Source organism: Babylonia areolata, chromosome 13 (genome assembly GCF_041734735.1).
Source record: "Babylonia areolata isolate BAREFJ2019XMU chromosome 13, ASM4173473v1, whole genome shotgun sequence".
In the NCBI taxonomy this organism is placed as follows: Eukaryota; Metazoa; Mollusca; class Gastropoda; order Neogastropoda; family Buccinidae; genus Babylonia; species Babylonia areolata.
Window position 1 is genome coordinate 10,344,665 of NC_134888.1, and position 22,591 is coordinate 10,367,255.

The window sequence follows — 22,591 nt, forward strand, 5'->3', positions numbered from 1 at the left end:
AAGCGCCAACACTTCATGGAGAACACAGGCTACAGGCACTGTGTTGTGTGCTATGCCAAGGAGAAGGCAAGAGGAGCCACCAGAGAGTACCTGAAGAACAGGGTGCAGCGCACCAAGTTTCAATGTCGACAGTGCCAGAAAGCCCTATGTGCTGTGCCCTGCTTTGAAATCTACCACACCAAACAAGACTTCAGCAAGTAACAGTGTCACTGAAGTGTCTACAGTCAGTACAGTGTGTGCATTGTGTAAAAAAGAGTGTTTGTGTGGTGTTTTTTTCCAATGAGTGTACAGTCCTGCAAATGTTTTCCAGTGTGTTTTTCAAGACTGCAAGCAGCAATCAGTTTTTTGTGTTGTTTTTTTCCAATATATTCTCATCAAATCTCTTTTTTTATGCAGCATGCATATATAGTATCATAAGCACATCAAACCAAGAGTACAGGAGTGTGACTGAACCAGTGTAGGAGGATTCAGAGCATGAAGAAGTGGATTACCTGTGTTCAAAAATTTTTTTTGTTTTCCTGCCAATGTGTATCATATTGGATTACCTATATCATCAAAACCCTGTGGTTCCTTCACTTAAGGTAAGCATTTTTAGTAAATTCATTGTTATATCTGTCCACTGGTATACGTTTTATGTTTGTAGGGTGAGTGGTTGATTTTTTATGATTTTTTAAAAACTGCTTAAAATAGTGTGATTTGAGAGGGAAACCCGGCCATTCTGACTGAGGGTAGAGTGAGTTAAATTTCTTATCGAAAGGGTTGTTGAATACAGCATCGTAAGCAGGGTTTGTAGGTTCAGAAAACAATTTCAAATAATGATTTAGGGTCAGCTTCAGTCTGCAGTTGGAGAGAGGCGGTTCCCCCGCCTCTGCGTACAGGCTGTCCACAGGGGTGGTGCGGAAAGCACCTAAGCTGAGACGGAGCCCTTGGTGGTGTACAGGGTCCAACAGTTTCAGGTAAGACGGTTTGGCCGAGCCATATACTACACTTCCGTAATCCAGTTTGGACCAGACCAGAGCTCTGTTGAGGTGCAAGAGAGTTCTCTTATCAGCACCCCAGCCCGTGTGTGCTACAACTCGCATGATGTTCAGGGCTTTTTGGCAAGATATTTTCAGCTGTTTGATATGGCTGAGGAAGTTCAGCTTCTGATCAAAGACGACCCCTAAAAATTTGGCTTCCTTGACCGCCGGGATGGTGGATTTTCCCAGACGGATTTCAGGGTCCGGATAGAACTGGTGAAAATTATGAAAATGAATACATTCAGTTTTGGAGGATGAAAAGGTGAAGCCATTCTCCTCTGCCCAACACTGGATTTTGTTGATGCAGAGCTGAAGCCGTCGCTGGATGCTGGCATATGTGCTGCCAGTTGCATACAAGGCGAAATCGTCCACGAACAGCAAGCTGTCCGATCCCTTCTGAACGGATTGAACGATGTCATTAATTTTGATGCTGAAGAGAGCCAGCGACAGAATGCTCCCTTGCGGGACACCCAGCTACTGCTCGTGAATGTCGGACAGGGTGGTGCCGACCCTCACCTGGAATTGTCTGTCTTGCAAAAAGTTGTGGATGAACTGAGGCAGGTATCCTCGGAAGCCGAGCATGTGCAGGTCCGAGAGGATTCCAAATTTCCAGGTGGTATCGTAAGCTTTCTCCAAGTCAAAAAATATGGCCACCACATGCTGTTTGTTTACAAAGGCATTTCTTACAGTGGTTTCCAGACGAACCAGATGGTCAACGGTAGATCGATGCTTACGGAAACCGCGCTGTTCTTTCGCAAATTCAGTGCAGCTACAATCATCAAAAGCAAAGAGTCATCTGTTATTGTACAGAACTTCATGAAGTACTGGAATGCAGTACATGGCCCACCAAAAACAGTCATCAGTGACAATGGAAGGGAATTCAACAATGGAGATTTTCAAGACGTGTGAAAACTGCAACACTGAAGTGAAGACGACACCAGTGCACAGCCCATGGAGCAATGGTGTGGTAGAACGACAAATCAAACACTCTCAAACATGTTGATGAAGATCATGACAGACAAGAAAGATCTTGACTGGGAAACAGCTTTGTGCTGGGCATTGGTAGCAAAGGACAGCATGGTGAACACACATGGTTTCAGTCCATACCAAGTGGTCTACGGAAGAAATCCAAACCTTCTATCTGTTCTCACAGATAAGCTACCTGCTTTGGAAGGCACCACAAGAAGCAAAACAGTTGGAGAACACATCACATGTCTACATGTGGCTAGAAAGGCATTCACAGAAGCTGAAAATTCAGAAAGAATCAGAAGAGCTTTGAGAAAACAAACACAATCATCTGACATCTATCAGATGGGCGACAAAATCTACTACAAACGATCAGATGGTGAAGAGTGGAAGGGACCAGGAACTGTTATCGGACAAGATGGTAGTGTGACCTTTGTTCATCGTAGGGGGACTCTAGTCCGTGTTCATCAATGTCAGCTGCAAAGAGTAAAAGAAGACACAAAACAAGAGAAAACAGCTCCAGTAGTTGAACACGAATCTCACTCTCAGACCACTACATGTGACCAAGAAGAAACAAAACAAAGAACAGTAGTCACTGTACGAAATCTTGTCATGAAGAAGAAAAATGCAAAAAGAACACTTGTGCTGAAACAACATCAGATTTTGATACAGAATCAGAAACTGAGACAGATGAAGGAAAGCAAAGTTGACTGGGTACCGGTAAACTCAAACCTGGCCAGATGATTTCATATGAGCATATGGATGACAGAAAAAGGATTTCTGAAAAAATACTGAACAAAGCTGGCAAATTGAGCAGGGAAACAGAAACTGGTTTAATATCCAGTGCACAGAACCAGAAAAATATGAAGGAGAAAGGATGTCAGTTGACTTGACCAAAGTAAACACTAGTTGTATCATCTGCAGAGCCTGAATCAGTAGCGTGTTCAGATCAAAATGACAATGTGATGATGTTAGAAGGGGTTTGTTTTGATGAAGCAAAACAAAAAGAATTGGAGGATTGGAGAGCTGGAAAAGGAATCATGTCTACAATGAAGTGAAAGATACTGGACAGAAATGTGTTTCAATGGATTTGAACACCCAAGGAGTCGAAAGAAGGAGTCATCCCAAAAGCTAGGCTAGTAGCAAGAGGATTTGAAAAAATTGGAAATGAAGAAATGCAGAAGGATTCACCCACTTGCACAAGTGAAACAATGAAAGTGATCCTCTCTGTCTTTGCACAAAGAAAGTGGACTCCATGTTCTATGGCCATCAAAACAGCCTTTCTACAAGGAAAAGAAATGGACAGAGACATTTTTGTGAGACCCCCAAAAGAAGCAAACAGCAGAGGAAAGTTGTGGCATCTGCAAAAATGCATATACAGACTGAATGATGCTTCTTTGCAATGGTACAAAAGAGTGAAAGATGTCCTGCAAAAACTCGGAGGAAGAGTATCAAAAGTCAACCCAGCCGTCTTCTTCTGGATGAAAGGAAATGAAGTTGAAGGCATCTAAGCATGCTATGTAGACGACTTCATCTGGGGTGGAAAGAAACACTTTGTAAAGACTGTTGTCAATGAAATCAGAGAAACATTCAAGGTTGGAAAAGAAAACAACAGAGCTTTCCAGTACACTGGCTTGGAACTGTCATCTGATGAAAACACAGTATCTCAACAGCAAACCAAGTATGGAGACACCTTGGAGCCGATCCCCATTGAAAAGAAAAGAACACAACAAAAACAGAATGACTTGACAGCAGATGAGAAACAGGCTTACAGATCAAAAGTTGGGCAGATTCTATGGACATCTCGACAAAGTCGTCCTGATGTGTCATTTGATGCTTGTCAGCTTGCTTCAAACATCAAAGATGGAAAAGAAGCAAATAAAGTCATCAAAAGGATCAAGTCAGAACATGTGGTGGAGTTGAAGTTTCATCATTTGGGATCTGGACTGTTGAAACTGATAGTATACACTGATGCTTCCTTTGGAAATCTGAGTGATGCAGGAACTCAAGGTGGATACATCATCTTCTTAGTGAATGAGGAAGGAAACATTATTCCTATTTGCTGGAATTCAAAGAAGCTTCACAGAATGGTCAGAAGCACACTGGCTGGAGAGACGCTGGCGATGGCAGAAGGAATTGATGAAGCAGTATTTATTGCTACATTGTTCATGGAGATCACAACAGGAAAAGCAACCACAGAGGGTTTACCTCTCGTCTGTATGACCGACTACAAGTCTCTACATGATGCTCTTAAGTCAACAAAACAAGTAACAGAAAAACGTCTGAGGCTAGAAATCAGTGGGATCAAAGACTTGATGGAGAAAGGCATTGTGAAAGAAGTGAAGTGGTCTGACACTCAGAGGCAATTGGCAGACTGTCTCACCAAGACAGGGTTCCCAGGTGGTGGGCATGAAGCCAAAAAAGGACCTTTAAAGGACTTTATAAGGACCTCAAATCAGTTTAAAAGGACCTTTGTCGACATGACTTTACAGTACACCCCAATCTATTTGACATGCAGAACAGCAGACACTTACCTCTCATAAACGGAAGAACAGCTAATCCCATTTGACTGTCGTATTTAGTCTTTGCAATTCATGTCACTGTAGGCTAGGCCTAAGCAAAGCAGCAGCAGCAGGCGTGACTCACAGCCACTGTACCACGCTTCACATCTGCCACCGAGCAGAAGGCGCATTACTGTTAGGGCCTAGGCCTATAGGCTGTATCCTCCTACAGTAAGTACTGAGTTTCAGACGATCGCGTCGGCATCTTTCAACGCACTTTGCAACTTGCGGTTTTGGTGTCGAAGGTGTTTCAGTTTCGTTCTCAAGTCTCTTTCTCTTCATAAAACAGGACTTAACAGTACCTTTCAAAAATTAAAAGGACCTCCTGATGAGTTAAAAGGACCAACTTGCTGAATCAAAGCACTTAAAAGGCCTTTTGACCAAAATCCAATTCCTAAGGACTTAAAAGGACTTGAAAGGACCCTACGAACCTTGCAAGAGAGGAGCTTTATCAACAGTGCTGCTGAAAGCACTTGAAGATGGAAAAATCACTGTGTAGATCTTCTTTATTTTTATAAAGAGAGATGAGTTTGTTAATTATTGTCGACCGTCGACTACGATGTTGCACCAGAAGTATATACTGGAAGTGGTGAACCAAGGGAGAGACCCTTGGAGACATAGCAACTGATGATGGCGGTTGTAAACGATGTGTTCAAGCAACATGGTGTTGTAGTCTTGTGTCAGTAGTTGACCAAGCCAGTGGCAATTTGTTTTATTGTGAACAGTTCATAGGGCATAGTAGTCCACCAGATTTTCAATTTTGACCGTCCTGACGACCACAATACCACAATACTGACTGATATTTCAGACTCCTTTTCTTTTAAACAGTATGTTGACCAGCCCATGCATACTGGAGAACATATTTTAGACTGGGTTATGAGCAGACCTGATGATGACATTGTTCACTCTGTGACTGTGACTCATTCCCTCACCTCAGATCATTACACTGTAAGCTGTTATTTTAACGTTCATGTCCCCCCTCCACTCCCTGCGCACAGAAATGTTAGAAGGTTACGTTTTATTGATCATTTAACTTTTAAACAAGACTTGCTGGTGACTGTGTCCCCTTCACTGTCAGTGTGTCCCTCTGCTGATGATCTTGATGCTGCCTTACGTGCATTGCTTGGTAAGCACGCCCCGGTGTCCGGGCACATAGTGCGCCTTAGGGAGTCCTCCCCATGGTACTCACTGGTTGCTGACGTTCTTCCAGCTGTAAAGCATGCACGCCGTAGGGCGGAGAGAAAAACCATGAGGACAGGTTTGATCACTGATAAGCAGATCCTTGCGGCTGCCAAGCGTGCTGTATCAGAGATGTACAATAAGCAAAATTAAATTACTCAAAGTCTTCCTTCAGGATTTCCAACAGTAACAGTGCTTTGCAGCTGTTTGGTATCTGCAATCAACTTTGTCCTCGCAGAAATTCTTGTTCTTTGCTGAACACATACCCACCAAACCAACCGCCTGATGTTTTCTGTCAGTTTTCATCCAAAAGGTATCAGCCATTCGTTCTGAACTTGACTCTGACTTACATATTACTTCCATTTCTTCAGATTTAAATTCACGCACCAGTTCTAAATTTACTACCTTTCATCCAGTATCTGAGTATGATTTGAAAAATCTGATATTAAAATCTAAACCTACAACCTGTTCTCTAGATCCTCTGCTGACACCTCCACTTTCAGAATGTTTAGATGAACTCCTCCCCACTGTCACTCACAATGTAAATGACAGTCTATGAAGTGGAACATTTCTATCTCTCTTTAAAGCTGCAATAGTGAAACCCCTTCTGAAAATCTAGCCTTGATCCAAACAATCTTAAAAACAACAGACCAGTCTGAAACTTATCTTTTCTGTCCAAAATCATTGAGAAAGTCGTTCTCCAACAATTCTCTCTTATTTAAATTCCCATAATCTCATATGCCCCACTCATCTGCCTACCGTCCCTTCCACAGCACTGAAACAGCTTTATTGAAAGTAACAAGCGACATTTTGACAGCTCTGGACCATGTGGATGTGTTGTTACTAACTCTTTTAGATCTGTCTACTGCCTTTGATACTACTGACACTCTGTTCTTTTGGATCGACTCCAGTCCTTCTATGGCATTTCAGAAATTGCACTTTCGTGGTTTGAATCCTACCTTTCTCAAAGATCCCAGTCAGTCTTAGACAATAACCTGTGTTCAAAGCCAGTTTGGCTTGATCATGGTGTACTCCAGGGTTCGGTTCTTGGACCTATACTTTTCATTCTCTAAACTCAGCCTCTAGCCTCTCTTGTAGCATCACACTCTGTTTCCAGCCAGTCCTTTGCTGATGACACCAAACTTCTTGACTCATGCTCTCCTGGCCAGATACAACCTACCATTGACAATATTCAGACATGTATCAATGATGGAAAGTATTGGATGACAAGAAATAAACTAAAACTGAATGACGACAAAACTGAAGCCCTTCTGATCATGACAAACAAGAAATGCCTCCTTGATCCATATCCCACATTCATCAAAGTTGGAATTTCGGAAATACCGTTTGCTCCTTTTGCTAGAAACTTAGGTTACATCATCTCTGGCCACATGTCCTTGGACAAGCATATTTCAAATATTTGTAAATCTGCCTATGTAGAGATAAGACATATTAGTTTTCTCCATAGATACTTAACCACTGAAGCAGCAAAAACCCTTGCCTGTGCTTTTGTATTATCAAAACTGGACTACTGCAATTTATTCCTTTCTAACTGCCCACTTTGCCCTGTGGGTTGGGCACTGATAGAATAGACCCACTGCCCTGCCATGCATGTCATAAGAGGTGACTAAGGCAGGACCACCTTGCCCGGAGGATAAAGGGGTTTGCGTAGGGTTAACTACCCTGCCTGTAAAAAATACCAGTTACAGAAGCATCGACAACAAAGAACCAAAATATTCACCTGGGCAAGGAAGGGTCTCCGTCCTGGAGACTTGTGACGCAGTGCAGTGAAAGTCGAAAGGAAGCTGCAAGGCTGACTCCCCTTCTGACACCCAGGACAACAATGCGAGTAGCCACATGGAACATCAGGACCATGGATGAAGCAGAAAGAACCATCCAAGTAGCAAGAGAGATGAAAAATTACAAGATCAGAGTGCTAGGATTGAGTGAGACAAGGTGGCTACAGTCAGGACAGATGAGACTTTCATCTGGAGAGCAACTGCTGTATTCAGGACACACAGAGGATGCAGCCCCCCACACTGAGGGTGTGGCCCTGATGCTGGCACCGGAGGCACAGAGGGCACTCATCGGCTGGGAACCTGTCAACTCCCGCATCGTCACAGCCAAGTTTACAACCAAGAAGAATGACATCAGGCTGAACATCATCCAGTGCTATGCTCCCACCAATGATGCGGAAGAAGAGAAGAAAGATGACTTCTACCAACAACTACAGACAGTGATAGACAGAAGAGGAGCCAAAGACATAACTGATGGGAGATTTCAACGCCAAGATCAGAAGGGACAACACCGGCTACGAGGACACCATGGGGACACACGGACTGGAACAGATGAATGAGAATGGTGAGCGCTTTGCAGACCTGTGCACCCTGAACCAGCTGGGAGGAGGAAGTATCTTCCCACACAAGCGCATCCACAAGGCCACTTGGAGATCCCCGAACCACGTAACGGAGAACCAGATCGACCACATCTGCATTAGCCGCAAGTTCAGGAGATCATGGCAGGATGTACGAGTGATGAGAGGAGCCGATGTGTCATCAGACCACCACCTTCTTACGACAACAATGAGACTTCACATCAAGAGATTCACCAATGCCAACAACACACGGACAAGGTACAATGTTGGACTGCTCAGAAACAAGGACACACAAGCAGCATTCCAGATCAGCCTTTCCAACAGGTTCCAGCCACTACAAGAGCTGATAGAAGATGGTGAGATGGACACAGTGGGAACACAGCAAGAAGCTCTGGCACGACACATGTGAAGAGGTCCTTGGCAAGAAGAAAACTCAGCACAAGGAATGGATCTCTGCCGACACCATCCACAAGCTGGAAACAAGAAAAGAGAAGAAAACTTTGCTGAACACGAGCAGAACAAGAGCAACTAAGGCAAAGGCACAGGAAGAGTACACAGCAGCAGACAGAGATGTAAAGAGGAGCATCAAGAAGGACAAGAGGGACTACATCGACGACCTGGCCAGTCAAGCAGAGGCAGCAGCTGGACAAGGGAACCTGAAGGACCTGTACCTGGTGACCAAGAAGCTGACGGGCAAGTTCCAGCAGACAGACAAGCCAGTGAAGGATAAGAACGGGAACCCACTGACAACAACCGAGGAACAGCTGAAACGATGGGCAGAACACTTCAGGGAGCTGCTGAACCACCCCGCCCCTGATATACCACCAGACATTCCACCTGCAGAGACAGAACTGCCCATCAGCTGCGACAAACCCTCAAAGACAGAGATCAAGAAGGCCATCATGACTCTGAGAAATGGGAAGGCTGCAGGGCCGGACGAGATACCAGCAGAAGCCATCAAAGCAGACATGGGAACAGCTGTCAACATGCTATACAGCCTCTTCAGCAAGATCTGGGAGAAGGACGAGGTACCGGTCCAGTGGAAAGAAGGAATCATCATCAAGCTGCCGAAGAAAGGAGACCTCAGGGACTGCAGCAACTACCGAGGGATCATGCTCCTGTTAACGCCAGGCAAGGTTCTCAACAGGGTTCTACTGGAAAGGATGAAAGAGGCCGTCGACCCCAAGCTCCGAGACCAGCAGGCAGGCTTCCGGCGGAACAAATCCTGTGCCGACCAGATCGCCAACCTGCGCAACATTGTGGAGCAGTCGCTGGAGTGGAACTCCCCCCTCTACATCAACTTCATAGATTATGAGAAGGCCTTCAACAGTGTGGACAGAGAGACGCTGTGGAAGCTGCTGAGGCACTACGGAGTCCCAGAGAAGATCATCTCCCTCATCCGGTGCACCTACCAGGACATGAGCTGCAGGATTGCCCACGCAGGCCAGCTGTCCGAAAGTTTTGAGGTGAAGACCGGAGTTCACCAGGGGTGCCTGCTGTCACCATTCCTCTTCCTCCTGGTCATCGACTGGATCATGAAGACCACTACAACAGGCAGGAGCAACGGTATACAGTGGAGAGTCTGGACACAGCCGGACGACCTCGACTTCGCTGACGACCTGGCGCTCCTGTCACACAACCACAGCCAGATGCAGGAGAAGACCACTCGCCTGGAGACCACGTCAGCCAGGACAGGGCTCAAGATCAAAAAGAAGAAGACCGAGCTGATGAAGATCAACAACACTGCCAACACACCAGTCACAGTCGGTGGAGAGCCCATCAGGGAGGTGGAGTCTTTCATCTACTTGGGAAGCGTGGTTGACCGACAGGGAGGCACGGACCGAGACGTCACAGCCAAAATCGACAAGGCAAGAACAGCTTTCATCATGTTCAAGAACATCTGGGCATCTGGAGCAATCAGTATGAAAACCAAACTCCGCATCTTCAACTCCAATGTGAAGTCAATTCTGCTCTACGGATGCGAGACATGGCGGACAACACAGACGATGCAGCAGAAGATTCAGACATTCTTCAACATGCAGTATAATTCATTCTATTTTATTGTAAAAAGAATGGTTTTGTTACTCACATTTGGACCTAACGCAAATTTTAATCTAAATTTCCTAGTCTGTTCCATCACTACTACAACTCACAATGGCCAGCAGCTGAAGGGGGATAAAGTGATAGACAAAGAGAAGCCCAAAGGTCATGGCTGCCCAGCTGAAGTCACTCAGTCTTTCTGGAATGTAGGGATCTGCAACACCAACCAGGATACAGTGTACAGCAAACTCATTTCATCAAAGGTGCATCTACACACCAAAATGTACTTAGTAAACTATACACACATAAACACAATGCATACATACATACAAACATACATTTAAACATACATATATACTACCTGTCACCCTCATCACACACACGCATTTGCACATACATACATGTATGTGAACACTTGCATATGCATGTATACATAGTCAAGCATACCATATATATGTGCGCATGTACAACACTGGAAACACTGTTGGGACATGAGGGTGAAAAATCAAAAGTAATGTAAAAGCAATGCATAACACATCCTTGAAGAGTTCATATACGCCTTGAATGAAAAATCGAAAAGGAACAGGGATATCTAAACCGACCAATAAAAATCAGCAAAATGCAGACCAAAGTGACATGGCACTGCTTTTTAAAGAAAATAACATAGCCTCATGCAAAGCTTGCTGTCATCAACAGAGACACTTAAGGTGATGTGTCTTATATCAAACATGAGACAAAAAAACTTATTCATGTTTTGAATATAAGCTCCTGTGTGGGTGGAAACCATATCTCACAACATTGGGGCTCAACAATTTTCCACATAGTGTGGAAAAGCTGTGACATGGACATATCTTGATTTGTTTTATAAAGTTCAGGTATTAAGAACTTTCTTTCCATGATGATGATTAGGACTTGGGTATAGTCATGTTTATGTAATTGAGATATGTTGTGTGCATTACGTGGAATCCAAGTATTGGATAATCTTATTACGATCAAGCAACATTGGAATAAATCACTTTTTTGACACTTGGATGCTGTTGATTCATGAAATTTATTAGATTTCAACGAGTTTTCACTAAAAGTTGTTTTTAAACACTGTTAATAATATTTAGAACTTGAAAGTGCAGGCCTGTTTCCTTCTGTAAGTGACTCCAATAAGTTTGCTGGATTTTAAGCGGTTTACTCAAGTTGGCTGGACTCCAGAATTTCTTGAATAATACATTTTGATTTGCTGGATGTCACACAGTGATACATGCAAGTGGCAATGCACAAACTTATATTTAATCCATCCTTTCAATCAGTTAAATATCAGGTTGCTTGAATAAACATTGAAGAAAACGAGTTAATCTATTCTTTGCTGGGATTCCATCCTTGGCTGCATTTTCACACCTTGGTGCACTTATAACACACTGAAAATATGGCACTCATGTTTTGTCAATGGTTTGTGTCATCAGTGTCTGAAATTAGGGAAAAACAGAAGTACCCAACCTAGTCCTTGTCTTGCAAAAACTTTTTGTCCAGTAAAACACAGCTATTGTAATAAATAACAAAAACAAAATTGTATTATTTCCTTTGTTTGCTTGCCACATGTAGAGACCATACACCACAGGCAGAAACGTGGAAAATTTGCGCAGATGTGCTATACGTTTCATAGCATCGGATGGAGACGATTCAGCCAATGTGTAGCTGGTGTTTTAGCCTGCAAGGGCCATGTGGTTTCTGTCATGTTCACGTTATTGTTGTTCCCATACACCTTCGATCTGGAGTGCCGAACACAGCCATGCTGATATATCACTGAGCTAGAAGGATGTGTTCTGTGCGTCACATGTGGAAGCGGAACATACCGTACTTGAAACAACTTCAGCGGAACTTGTATTCGGCTCCAGTTTCCAAAAAGTGAATTGTGTGCTAGATCTATCCCCAGAGATGCGTTCTGGACTAATTTTAATTCAGTTGAAGCAATTCCGTGTTGAAGGACAGAATGCAATGTGGGTGGTGTCAGTGGAAACTAACGAAACACACAAACACTGTATTTTTGGATGCATCAAAATCATTCTGCTGCATAGTGTTTTGCTATAACTTGCTGTCAGCGGGATAACTGTTACATTCACCAGCAGAATACACTTAATTCAATATTGCTTGCTTTGATAAAGTTAGGTTGTCGTAAAAGTTAAAACCCAAGTCATGTCCCACTTTTTGGCACCATTTTTGCCACAACCACAGACAAATTGTTTTAAAAATCAGGCAAACATAATTGCTGATGAAAAATATTTTATTTTGATGAACAAGTATGTTGCCAAACCCACTGAAATGAAAAATTCCACAAACACATGCAAAGGAAGTTATAACTAAAGCTGAGGGGCCCATTATTTTACTGGATGTTTCCAGTATTGTACAGGTGCAGATATAGGAGTATATACTGTTTGGATGGACATAACACATGAAAACTTATTGTTGAAAGAAGACAGAAGTTTTGAGGCTAGGTTTAAAAAAGTAAATGAGCCTGAGTGTCAGAGGTTCTCAGGGAGTCTGTTCCATGTCTTTGGGGCTTCAACAGAAAAAAACCCTCTTTGTCTGTAGGTCTTAGTTCTGATGTGTGGTAACCTGAGAAGTCTAGTACCAGAGGAAGAGCAGAGATGGTGAGATGGAGTATAAATATGGAATTCAGATGATTCTCTGACCCACAGCCACTGACTGTAGAAAAAGAGTGGACAGCTTGTAATCTATTCGATCAAAAACAGGCAACGAGTGTTGAGACTGAAGGTGAGAAGAAACATGGTCGAATTCAGAAGCTCTACAAATGAGTCTGGCAGTGTTAATCCAGATTCGTTGAAGTTTAACAGATTTCTGGGAAAGCCAGCCAAAAGAGAATTACAGAAAGGAAAAAAAAGGAAAAAAGAGCACAAGTGTTTTAGATTCATCAGAAGATAGTGACAGATAAAGCTGATCCTATACAATTCCAATTAGGCAACTTTACAGATGTAAGAAGTGTGCTGTTGTAAGGAATCTGGTCAGGTCAGAGGTTCTCTCTCCTATGCTACAGGTAACCATGTAATCCAGAGAGAGTGAACCCAACAAGAAAATCTGATCCGGAGAGGGATGGGCTCTGCTAGATTTGACATGCCCATGACATGCCCAAGAACAAAACACTTAAAAGAGAGAGGAGCTATGCAAAAACTCAGGCCCTATCCCACGATCACCAGAATGGAGAATTTTGGTGATGCATTCTGCAGTGCAGCACCCACACAACCAAACCTGGTTTCGGGACCAGTGACAGTTGTAAGGAAAGAGATTGGTCAAGAATTACACCAAGACTGCAAACAGAAGAAGAAAATGAAACATACACACACATCAGGTGGTGTAGTGGTGTTTCTTTGTACCTCCTTCCTCAAACCTGACTTACTCCCTCTCCTGAAACTCCTCCCTTCACCTCATACACAGTAAAAAAAAAAAAAAAAAAAAAAAAGAAAAAAAAGAAAGAAAGAAGAAGACATGAAAATCATATATTTATGTAATTACTCATAATTACTTTATTGATCAGCTAACAGTTTAAGGTGTAATACATGGTGGATTAGTGGTGATGCAACTAAGAAGCCAGTGTCCATGTGTTGGATTCTTATATGGACCAGGATTTTGAGTACCCCCATCTATTCAAGACCTTAAGTGGTGGTTTGGGTGGTGGTCTTCTGGATAAGACAATAAAACAACATACACAGCATGCACTTAGTGCAAACTACAGCAAAGACAGATTGTCCCTGGCAAAATTATGTAGAAAAATGCACTTAGATATCAAACTTGAAGACAGAAGAAAGGATGGCGCTGCACTGTAGCAATGCACTCTTGCTAAGAAAAACCACCCAAATTCATCCAATATGTTTTGACCAAAAATGACAATACATAACATGGCAAGGCCTTCAAGACTCACTTGTGATACATACTTTTATCTAATAAAGGAATCATGAGGGTAAAAAAAAGAACAGAAAGAGAGACTGAAAAAAAAAGTTATATTAAGCTTGGAAAAAAGAAAGAAAAGAAAAAAAACGGCATCAGAGTAGGACTGAACCAAGCACACTAGGGTTGGAAACAAGTAGACTAACACAAAGCTAAAACACATCTGCCATCTGACAACCAAAAATAATATTCAAACTTTTTTTTTTTTAGCGCTCAAAATTGATTACTGTATTGGAGGTGATAACACTGTTTAAATCATGTTATTTTGATGTATCTCCATTATTTAAGATTTTGTTGTTGTTGTTGTAAGCTTGTGGTAAAGGAGACGCTGCCATCGCCTCAGGCACATCATAACATGTAGCTGCTTTTTCCTGATCTGTGCACTGGTGTACCGTTGTACTTTTCCCAGATATACCCAAATAACATGATTTAAACAGCGTTATCACTGCAGAGAGCTGTGTTCAATCGGCTTTGTTACACTTGGAAACTACAACACGGTCCATTTAATTTCTCTTTTATGTTCATTCTACTATTTCTAGTTAATTCAGTATCCACTTTGAAATAAACACATCGATAATGTAGTTAGTGTCACTTTGCACAAGTGAGTCAAAAAGTGTCCTATGAGGTGAAAAGGGCTTATATATATATATATGAGAAGTTACAAAATTCATGGTGCCACTGCACAAGGGAGATAACTGGTTGGGATTTCCTTTTCCCTCAACTGACAACTGTGCAATTAAGATATTTTGACCCCCGAAAACGGAGTATGGCTGCCTACATGGCATGGTAAAAACGGTCCTACACATAAAAGCCCACCCGTGTACAGTGAATGTGGGAGTTGCAGCCCATGAACAAAGAAGAAGAAGAAATTTTGATTTTTTTGTGGTCATATGGGACATAATCCAGTAAGTGATGAGACATGCACAAATCTATCTCTGAATAAACATTTGGTGGCCTTCTTCGCCTCCTTTCAATTATTATTATATGCTATTGTCAATCATCGCTTGAATGCTGTATTTTGAAATGGAGATGCTGAAGGAAACAACATGGCATCCTCCTAAGCCACGCACGTGCTCATTATCGTAAAGAGTTGTAAGCTATCAATTGTTGTATTTTCCTGAAAAGACTACTTGGGCAAATGTACTTCGTGAAAGACCTTCACAGTGAGTGAAAAACACAAAAGCCTGTCTATGTATTGAGTCATAATTAAAAAAAATTAATGTAAAGTTTTAGATGGGAGAGATAAGAAATCAGTTTTAAAAATCAATTAATTCCCATCGTAAAATTTTTTTTTTTTAATTAAATTTTTTTTTTAAAAGAGCGAAAATTTTCCTTAAGCTGCACCAAAGAGATGCATTCATCAATGTAACTTCCACACTAGGCAAACAATGTTCCTATTTGATTTTGTAAATAAATGTAACAGTAATTTTTTGGTGCAAACATTCTGGCTTCTTTTTTGTGTGTGTGTGCTCATACCAGAGGTGCATTGTCATCATAATCAGAATGAATGGAAAGAACTAAATTTTTCAAATTTGGTGTCATCCGGCAAAATAATACCAGAGAAAATGACAATGTGAAAGTTTATCACACACACCTAACACCGGGTTATAACACAGACTCACATTGTTATTTGTGTGCTTTTTATCTTGACAGGGTGTAATAAATAATCCCCCCCCCCACCCCCCAAATCTGTTTTCTCCTAATCTCCAGCATCTGTTTTCCTCCTCACCATTTCAACACACACACACACACACACGCGCGCGCGAGCAAGCAAAAACAAAACAAAACAAATTTAGGGGGACGTTTTGGGATGGGTGCTTTGGTGAGGTCTGGAGGGGGAACCAAAACAGCACAGGGAAGATGTCCCACAACTTCCCCTGGGGGACATTTTAGGAAACTGAAACGTCTCCTGGGTGACCTACTGAAAGGGGGGGACAATATGCAATATGGGATGTTACATAGGGTGTAACATACACAATAGACACTCAGACTCTTGACAAGTCCAGTTCTCAAGACTCAATACTGGCTTCATGAACAGAGTGGGGTATTTACAGTGTCAATCTGCAGCTACTCCACACCTAAATTTCACAGAATACAAGGGCACTACACGCATGCTCTCCCCATTCCCCTGCCCCACATCCTGTCTGAGTTTCTCTCTCACACACACACACACACACAAATTCAGCTACTGCAAGACACAAATGCCAGACCACCACAGAGCCAGTGCTCCCATCACAAGTTATTAGGCTACCTAAATTAATATATATATATATATGGGAACGCCCATGGCCCCCTCGGCCACAAATCTTTTCATGGGGAGACTCGAGGAGAGGATCCTCCAGGACAGCCCAGTCAAGTTCCCCTCTCAGTACTGGAAAAGATTTATCGACGACATTTTCCTCCTGTGGACAGACAGTGAAGAAAAACTTCAACAGTTCCTCCAATTCATCAACACAGTCCACCCCACCATCAAATTCACCGCCTCCACCTCAGACACCAACATCCCCTTCTTGGACATTCTCATCAAGCTCCAGGGGGGTTTCCTGAGCACAGACTTCTTCTCCAAACCGACAGATACCCATGCATATCTGCCCGCCACATCCTGCCACCCCAGGCACGTTATCCGCAACTTACCACAGGGAGAATTTCTACGCCTACGACGCCTGTGCTCTGACGATGACTGCTTCCGGGAGAGAGCCAGGACCATGGAGGCATGGTTCACAAGACGTGGACATCATCCCCGACAAGTGAGGGAAGCAAAGGAAAAGGCCAGACTGATCCCCAGACGGGAGGCACTGCGCTACAAGACAAAAAACAGTTTGGACAGAACTCCTTTTGTCGTCTCCCACCACCCCCTTAACCCACCCCTGCGTCAGTGGCTGGCTGAACTGCAGGATTCAGTTCTCAACACAAGTGCTCGCATGCGCCAGGCATCTCCTACTGCTCCTGTGGTGGGGGAGCACAACTGTAGGAGCCTCCGCTCCCTGCTGATGCCTACCAGATTGCCCACTCCTGACCAAGAAGCCCCAGGATGCTATAAGTGCCACAAAAGGTGCGTCATTTGCAAAGATCACATGCAGGAAACAGACACATTCACTAGTGACACTACACACGAAACATTCAAAATCCAACAACACGTAACGTGCGACAGCAGCAACATCATTTACCTACTGTTCTGTGATAAATGCAAGCAAGCACAATATATAGGAGAAACAAAGAACACTCTCAAGACAAGATTCTACTTACACCGCAATCACATCAAACAGAACACGGGCACCCTAGTCACACGCCACTTCAACCAATCCAACCACACAATCACTAACATGAAATGTATCATCATAGAACATATTCACGGAAATTCACACACAGTCAGACAAACCAGGGAAAAAAAGTGGATGGACAGACTGAAAACAGTGGCACCTTACAGGCTGAACATTCGGGACTAATAGCCATAAGGAGGTCCCTGTGGTTGCGTTTGTGGGGTGTTTGTGGGGTGGTGAGGACAACGATAGAGGACTCTCTCTCTCTCTCTGTCAGTCTGCCTTCTCTCCGCCTGTCTCTCCCTCTCCCTCTTTCTCCCCCCTCTCTCTCCCCCCTCTCTCTTCGTCTCTTCATCCTCTCTCTCTCTCTCCCTCCCTCCCTCTCTCTCTCTCATTGTCAGCCATCTGTCCGTCTGTCCCTCCCCTCTCTCCTTATTTCTTCCCCCCCCTCTCTTGCTGTCTGTCTCTGTCTTTCCCTCTCTCTCCTCCTCTCTCACAGTCCCTTCTCCCTCCCTGACCCCCTCCCTCTCTGTCTCTCTTTCTTTTTCCCCCTCCTATTATCTGCCCATCTATTTTTTCTCGACCTCTCTCTCGTCCTCTCTGACTACTTTACTCACTGGCCTCTCTTCCTATTCCCCAAGCAACACTTCACACTGTTCTTTTCTTTTCATGCTGCATGCCCTGGATGCAGTTTTTACATGAGTTTTTTTCATGAGCTTTGTTAACCTTTTTGTTTTCTTTGTTGGTGTGTGTGTTGCATTTTGACATACCAGTAAACGCCCTTGATGAAGACCAGTGGTCGAAACCGGTCGGGCATGTGAGAAACTGTTCTGTTGTTTTCCTTTTTTTCTATTGTTATATATATATATCTCTATATATATATGTATATCTATATATATATATATATATATATATATATATCTAATATGCTAAAAGTGAAAATCGCTGCAGCAGAATTCTTTTTCGCTGAACATTACTCCACATGGTTTGTAGAATCTGAAAATCAACCTTGTGCACTTAAGAATGCTGAAACAACTGGAGACTGTTATGCTGCTGTAAGCAGGTAAATATAATATTCTAATCAACATTTCATTCATTATGTGCAGTCGAGCAATGGAATTTCCCCATGACAAATTAACTGAACGAGGTGTTTCGATTTTTCTTTCTTTGATGTGTGTGTATTTGATTGGGGAGGGATGCAGTATGATTTGAAATGCAGAACAGACCTCCGGGCTGCTCCTCCCTACAGGAAATGGTTTCATTTGCTGTTTTTGAAATGTATGATAAAAGTAATATGGTGGTGGTGGTTTTGTTGTTGTTTTTTCTTTTTTTCCCCCAGATATTTGTAAAACGCACGCACGCACTCATTCACCCAAGCACATCCACCCATACACAATTCCTCACTTGCTCGCGCGCGCACACACACACACACACACATACACACACACGCACGCATCCATGCGTTTTTTGTTGTTTTTTTTAATTTTTTTAATGACAGGTTGATGTGTTTAGATGATGAAAAAAAAAAGAAGGTAAGGGGAAAAGAAAAGAAAAAAGAAAAAAAAAATTGTGCATGAAGTTCCCCCCCCCCCAGACCCCCCACCTCGCCCCCCCCACGTGAGTTTTGCCTGAAGGTCAAGGTCTGAGGCATGTCAACAGTTGGAAATGTGTGAACCTGTACGTCCCAGGTCCGCCTTGTGTGGCACGGGATGAACAGTGAACATGTGTTTTGTGCCCAGCTGGATGGATTACGGACAGTTTGATGGAACCTGTTTCGGTTTCCTGCACGCCCACACCTACACACACACACATCTCCCTTTCGCATCCCTACCCACCCCCTGTCCCCCACACCCCACACACAAACATACACGCAAACCCCTTTTATTTATTTATTTATTTTTAAATTTTATTTATCTATCTATTTATATATGTTCCTTTTTTTTTTTTTTTTTGGTAAGCTCCTGTCCATGCTTTAAAAGAATATTGTTTAAAATTATGGACTGCACTTTTTGCTCGAGAGCGAAAGTCCAGATTATCAGCCTTTTTGATTGTTTTTCTTTTTTTTTCTTTCAGTACTCCGTGTTATTGCTGTATTGTTTTGTTTTTGTTTTATATGTATGTGTATTTTCCGTGGAACATTATATACGTGTAATAATCATTCTGTTCTTTGTTTATTTTTATGTTTGATTTTGAACCATTCTTTTCTTTTTTTATTTTTATGTTCGATTTTGATAAAAACAGACAGGGTTTATCAGATCATGTACAGAGGGGTAGATATGAAATCTTCAGACTATAATTAATGTCTAGTCTTTCAATAATTTCAGCTAATGTTCAGGGCCTAGGTGACTTTCAAAAAAGACGTGATGTCTTTCAGTTTCTTAGACAAAAAAATATGTCAATATATTTCTTGCAAGATACCCACTTTGTAAGTAAACAAGAGAGACAGATAAGAGCTGAATGGGGATATGAATGCTTTTTTGCATCATATACATCACAATCAAGAGGCGTAGCAATTCTGTTTAATAATAATTTTGATTTCAAAGTAAAAAATATAATTAAGGATGTTCATGGGAACTATCTGATAATATCAATTCAAACTATGGAAAGAGATATCACACTGGTAAATATTTATGGTCCGAATAGGGATAATCCTCAGTTTTATGTAGAATTAAGTAATAAGATTAAAGAAATGGAATCCGAAATAATAGTAATTGGAGGGGACTGGAATCTAGTTTTGAATCCACCATTAGATTACAGTAATTACAAACATGTTAACAATCCTAAGGCACAAACAGAAGTTACTGAATTGACAGGTGATCTAGAACTGGTAGATATATGGCGGGAAATAAATCCAGAAATACTTAGATTTACATGGAGAAGACTAAATCCACTGCAGCAAGCTAGATTAGACTTTTTCTTAATTTCCGAAAATTCACTAGCTAATGTAAAAGATGTAGACATTTTGTTCGGTTATAGGAGTGATCATTCTTTTATTTCAATAAAGTTTGAGTTTAGAAAAGATACTCGGTCAAAGAATTTTTGGAAATTCAACTCATCACTTTTAAAAGAGAAAGAATATGTAGATATGATAAATAATACAATTGAAAACATAAAAGAACAGTATGCTGCACTAGTATATAATAGATCAGAAATATGTAATATTCCCATAGAACATTTACAATTTACCATATCGGATCAGTTATTCTTAGATACCTTGATAATGGAAATAAGGAAAAAATCAATAGAGTACAGTTCCAGAAAGAAGAAAAAGGACACACAAACAGAAAAGCAACTTGAAGAAGAAATTACGAGCTTAGAAAGTAAAAGCTGTAAATCAGAGGAAGATTTACAGCAAATACAAGAGAAGAAGAATAGTTTAATTACACTAAGAAAAACTAAAATACAAGGAATATTGTTAAGAAGCAAAGCTAGATGGGCAGCGGAAGGAGAAAAGGTATCAAAATATTTTTGTAACCTTGAAAAGAGACATTATGTTAGCAAACAAATGTTTAAACTAGTATCTAAGAATGGTAGAAATTTAGGTAAGATAGAAGATATGATGCAAGAAACGAAAGAGTATTACAACAAATTATATGAGGAGCAGGAAGTAAAAGATATTAAGTTAGAAAAGTACACTAATAATTCGCCTAAACTAACAGAGACAGAAGCCAACTCGATAGAAGGTAAATTAACTTTGAAAGAGGCATCACTAGCACTAAAAAATATGAAAAATGGTAAAAGCCCAGGAACAGATGGAATGACAGTTGATTTCTTCAAATTTTTCTGGAAACAGATAGTGGTATTGTTGTACGATCTTTAAATGAAGGGTTTGAGAAAAAAGAGATGTCCATTACACAGAGAGAAGGTATCATAATCTGCCTACCAAAAGGAGATAAACCCAGAGAATATCTTAAAAACTGGCGTCCAATATCACTGTTAAACTAACTTATAAAATTGGCTCTACCTGCATCGCAAATAGAATGAAAACAGTCCTGGATAAACTTATTAATGAAGATCAAACGGGTTTTGTATCTGGCAGATATATAGGAGATAATCTAAGGCTTATTTATGATATAATCTACTACTTGAAGGAAAAAATCTACCAGGACTATTAGTTTCAATAGACTTTGAAAAGGCTTTTGATTCAGTCAGTTGGAAATATATGCATAAAGTTTTAAAACATTTGGGTTTTGGTGAGGATATTCGTAGATGGGTAAAAGCGTTCTACACCAATATGAAATCCTCAACAGTAGTTAATGGTAAAGTATCTACAAGTATACAGATTGAACGAGGCTGTAGACAGGGAGACCCACTCTCGCCCTATTTGTTTATTTTGTGCGCAGAAATAATGGCTTGCAAAATTCGTCAAAATACAAACATAAAAGGTATTAAGATATCAGAGGTAGAATTTAAGATTAGCCAGTTTGCTGATGATATGTCTTATTTTTTAGAAGGTGACAAAAAATCATATGGAGAACTGTACAAAGAACTAGAAGATTTTGAAATAGTCTCAGGACTCAATTTAAATCACGAAAAAACATGCAATGTATGGCTGGGAAATAAGCGTAATTGTGATACAGTTTACTTATCAAATTTGAAAATGAATTGGAATCCACCACAGTTTAAAATCCTTGGGCTCTGGTTTACTAACGATTTAAGTAATATAATAGATTTAAATATAACTGATAAGCTCAATGAAACAAAAAAACTGTTTAACGTGTGGATAAAAAGACCAATTACACCTCTAGGAAGAGTAGCTGTCCTTAGGTCGATTATCTTGTCAAAATTAATTTACTTATGGATTATGCTTCCAAATCCACCAGATAACAGTATTCAAGAATTGCAAAAAATGTGTTTTAATTTTGTATGGGATAAAAGAAGGACAAAGTTAAAAGATCAGTGGCAGTGCACAGTGTACAAAACGGAGGTATAAATATTCCACATATTCTATCATTTATAAAAGCTTTAAAACTCACATGGTTGAAAAAATGCTATAATATGTCGTATCGTCCAAAATGGAAAATTATATTATCAAAAGAATGTCCAGAAGTTGAAATGTTACAAGAATATGGCCCAGTAGTTCTTACAGTTGGAAGACGTATAATAAACCCCTTTTGGAAAGATGTGTTTCGTAGCTACACAGAATTTTATGACAAAACTGATATACATGTTGAACAAGATATCCTGATGGAACCTTTGTTTTTCAATAACAAATTTAAGATTGATGGTAAAGTCTTGTAT

General features: G+C 41.3%; 1 protein-coding gene across 1 annotated transcript in view; it reads right to left on the minus strand.

Annotated features, from left to right (window-relative positions):
• Positions 1-16,411: 16,411 nt before the first annotated feature.
• The window catches only part of LOC143289048 (transmembrane protein 164-like), a 53,348-nt gene continuing 47,168 nt past the window's right edge, over positions 16,412-22,591 (minus strand). Inside the window, exon 5 of the mRNA XM_076597856.1 lies at positions 16,412-16,492. Coding sequence (XP_076453971.1) covers positions 16,473-16,492 — 20 coding nt within the window. The 3' untranslated portion in view covers positions 16,412-16,472. The remainder of the gene's footprint in view (positions 16,493-22,591) is intronic.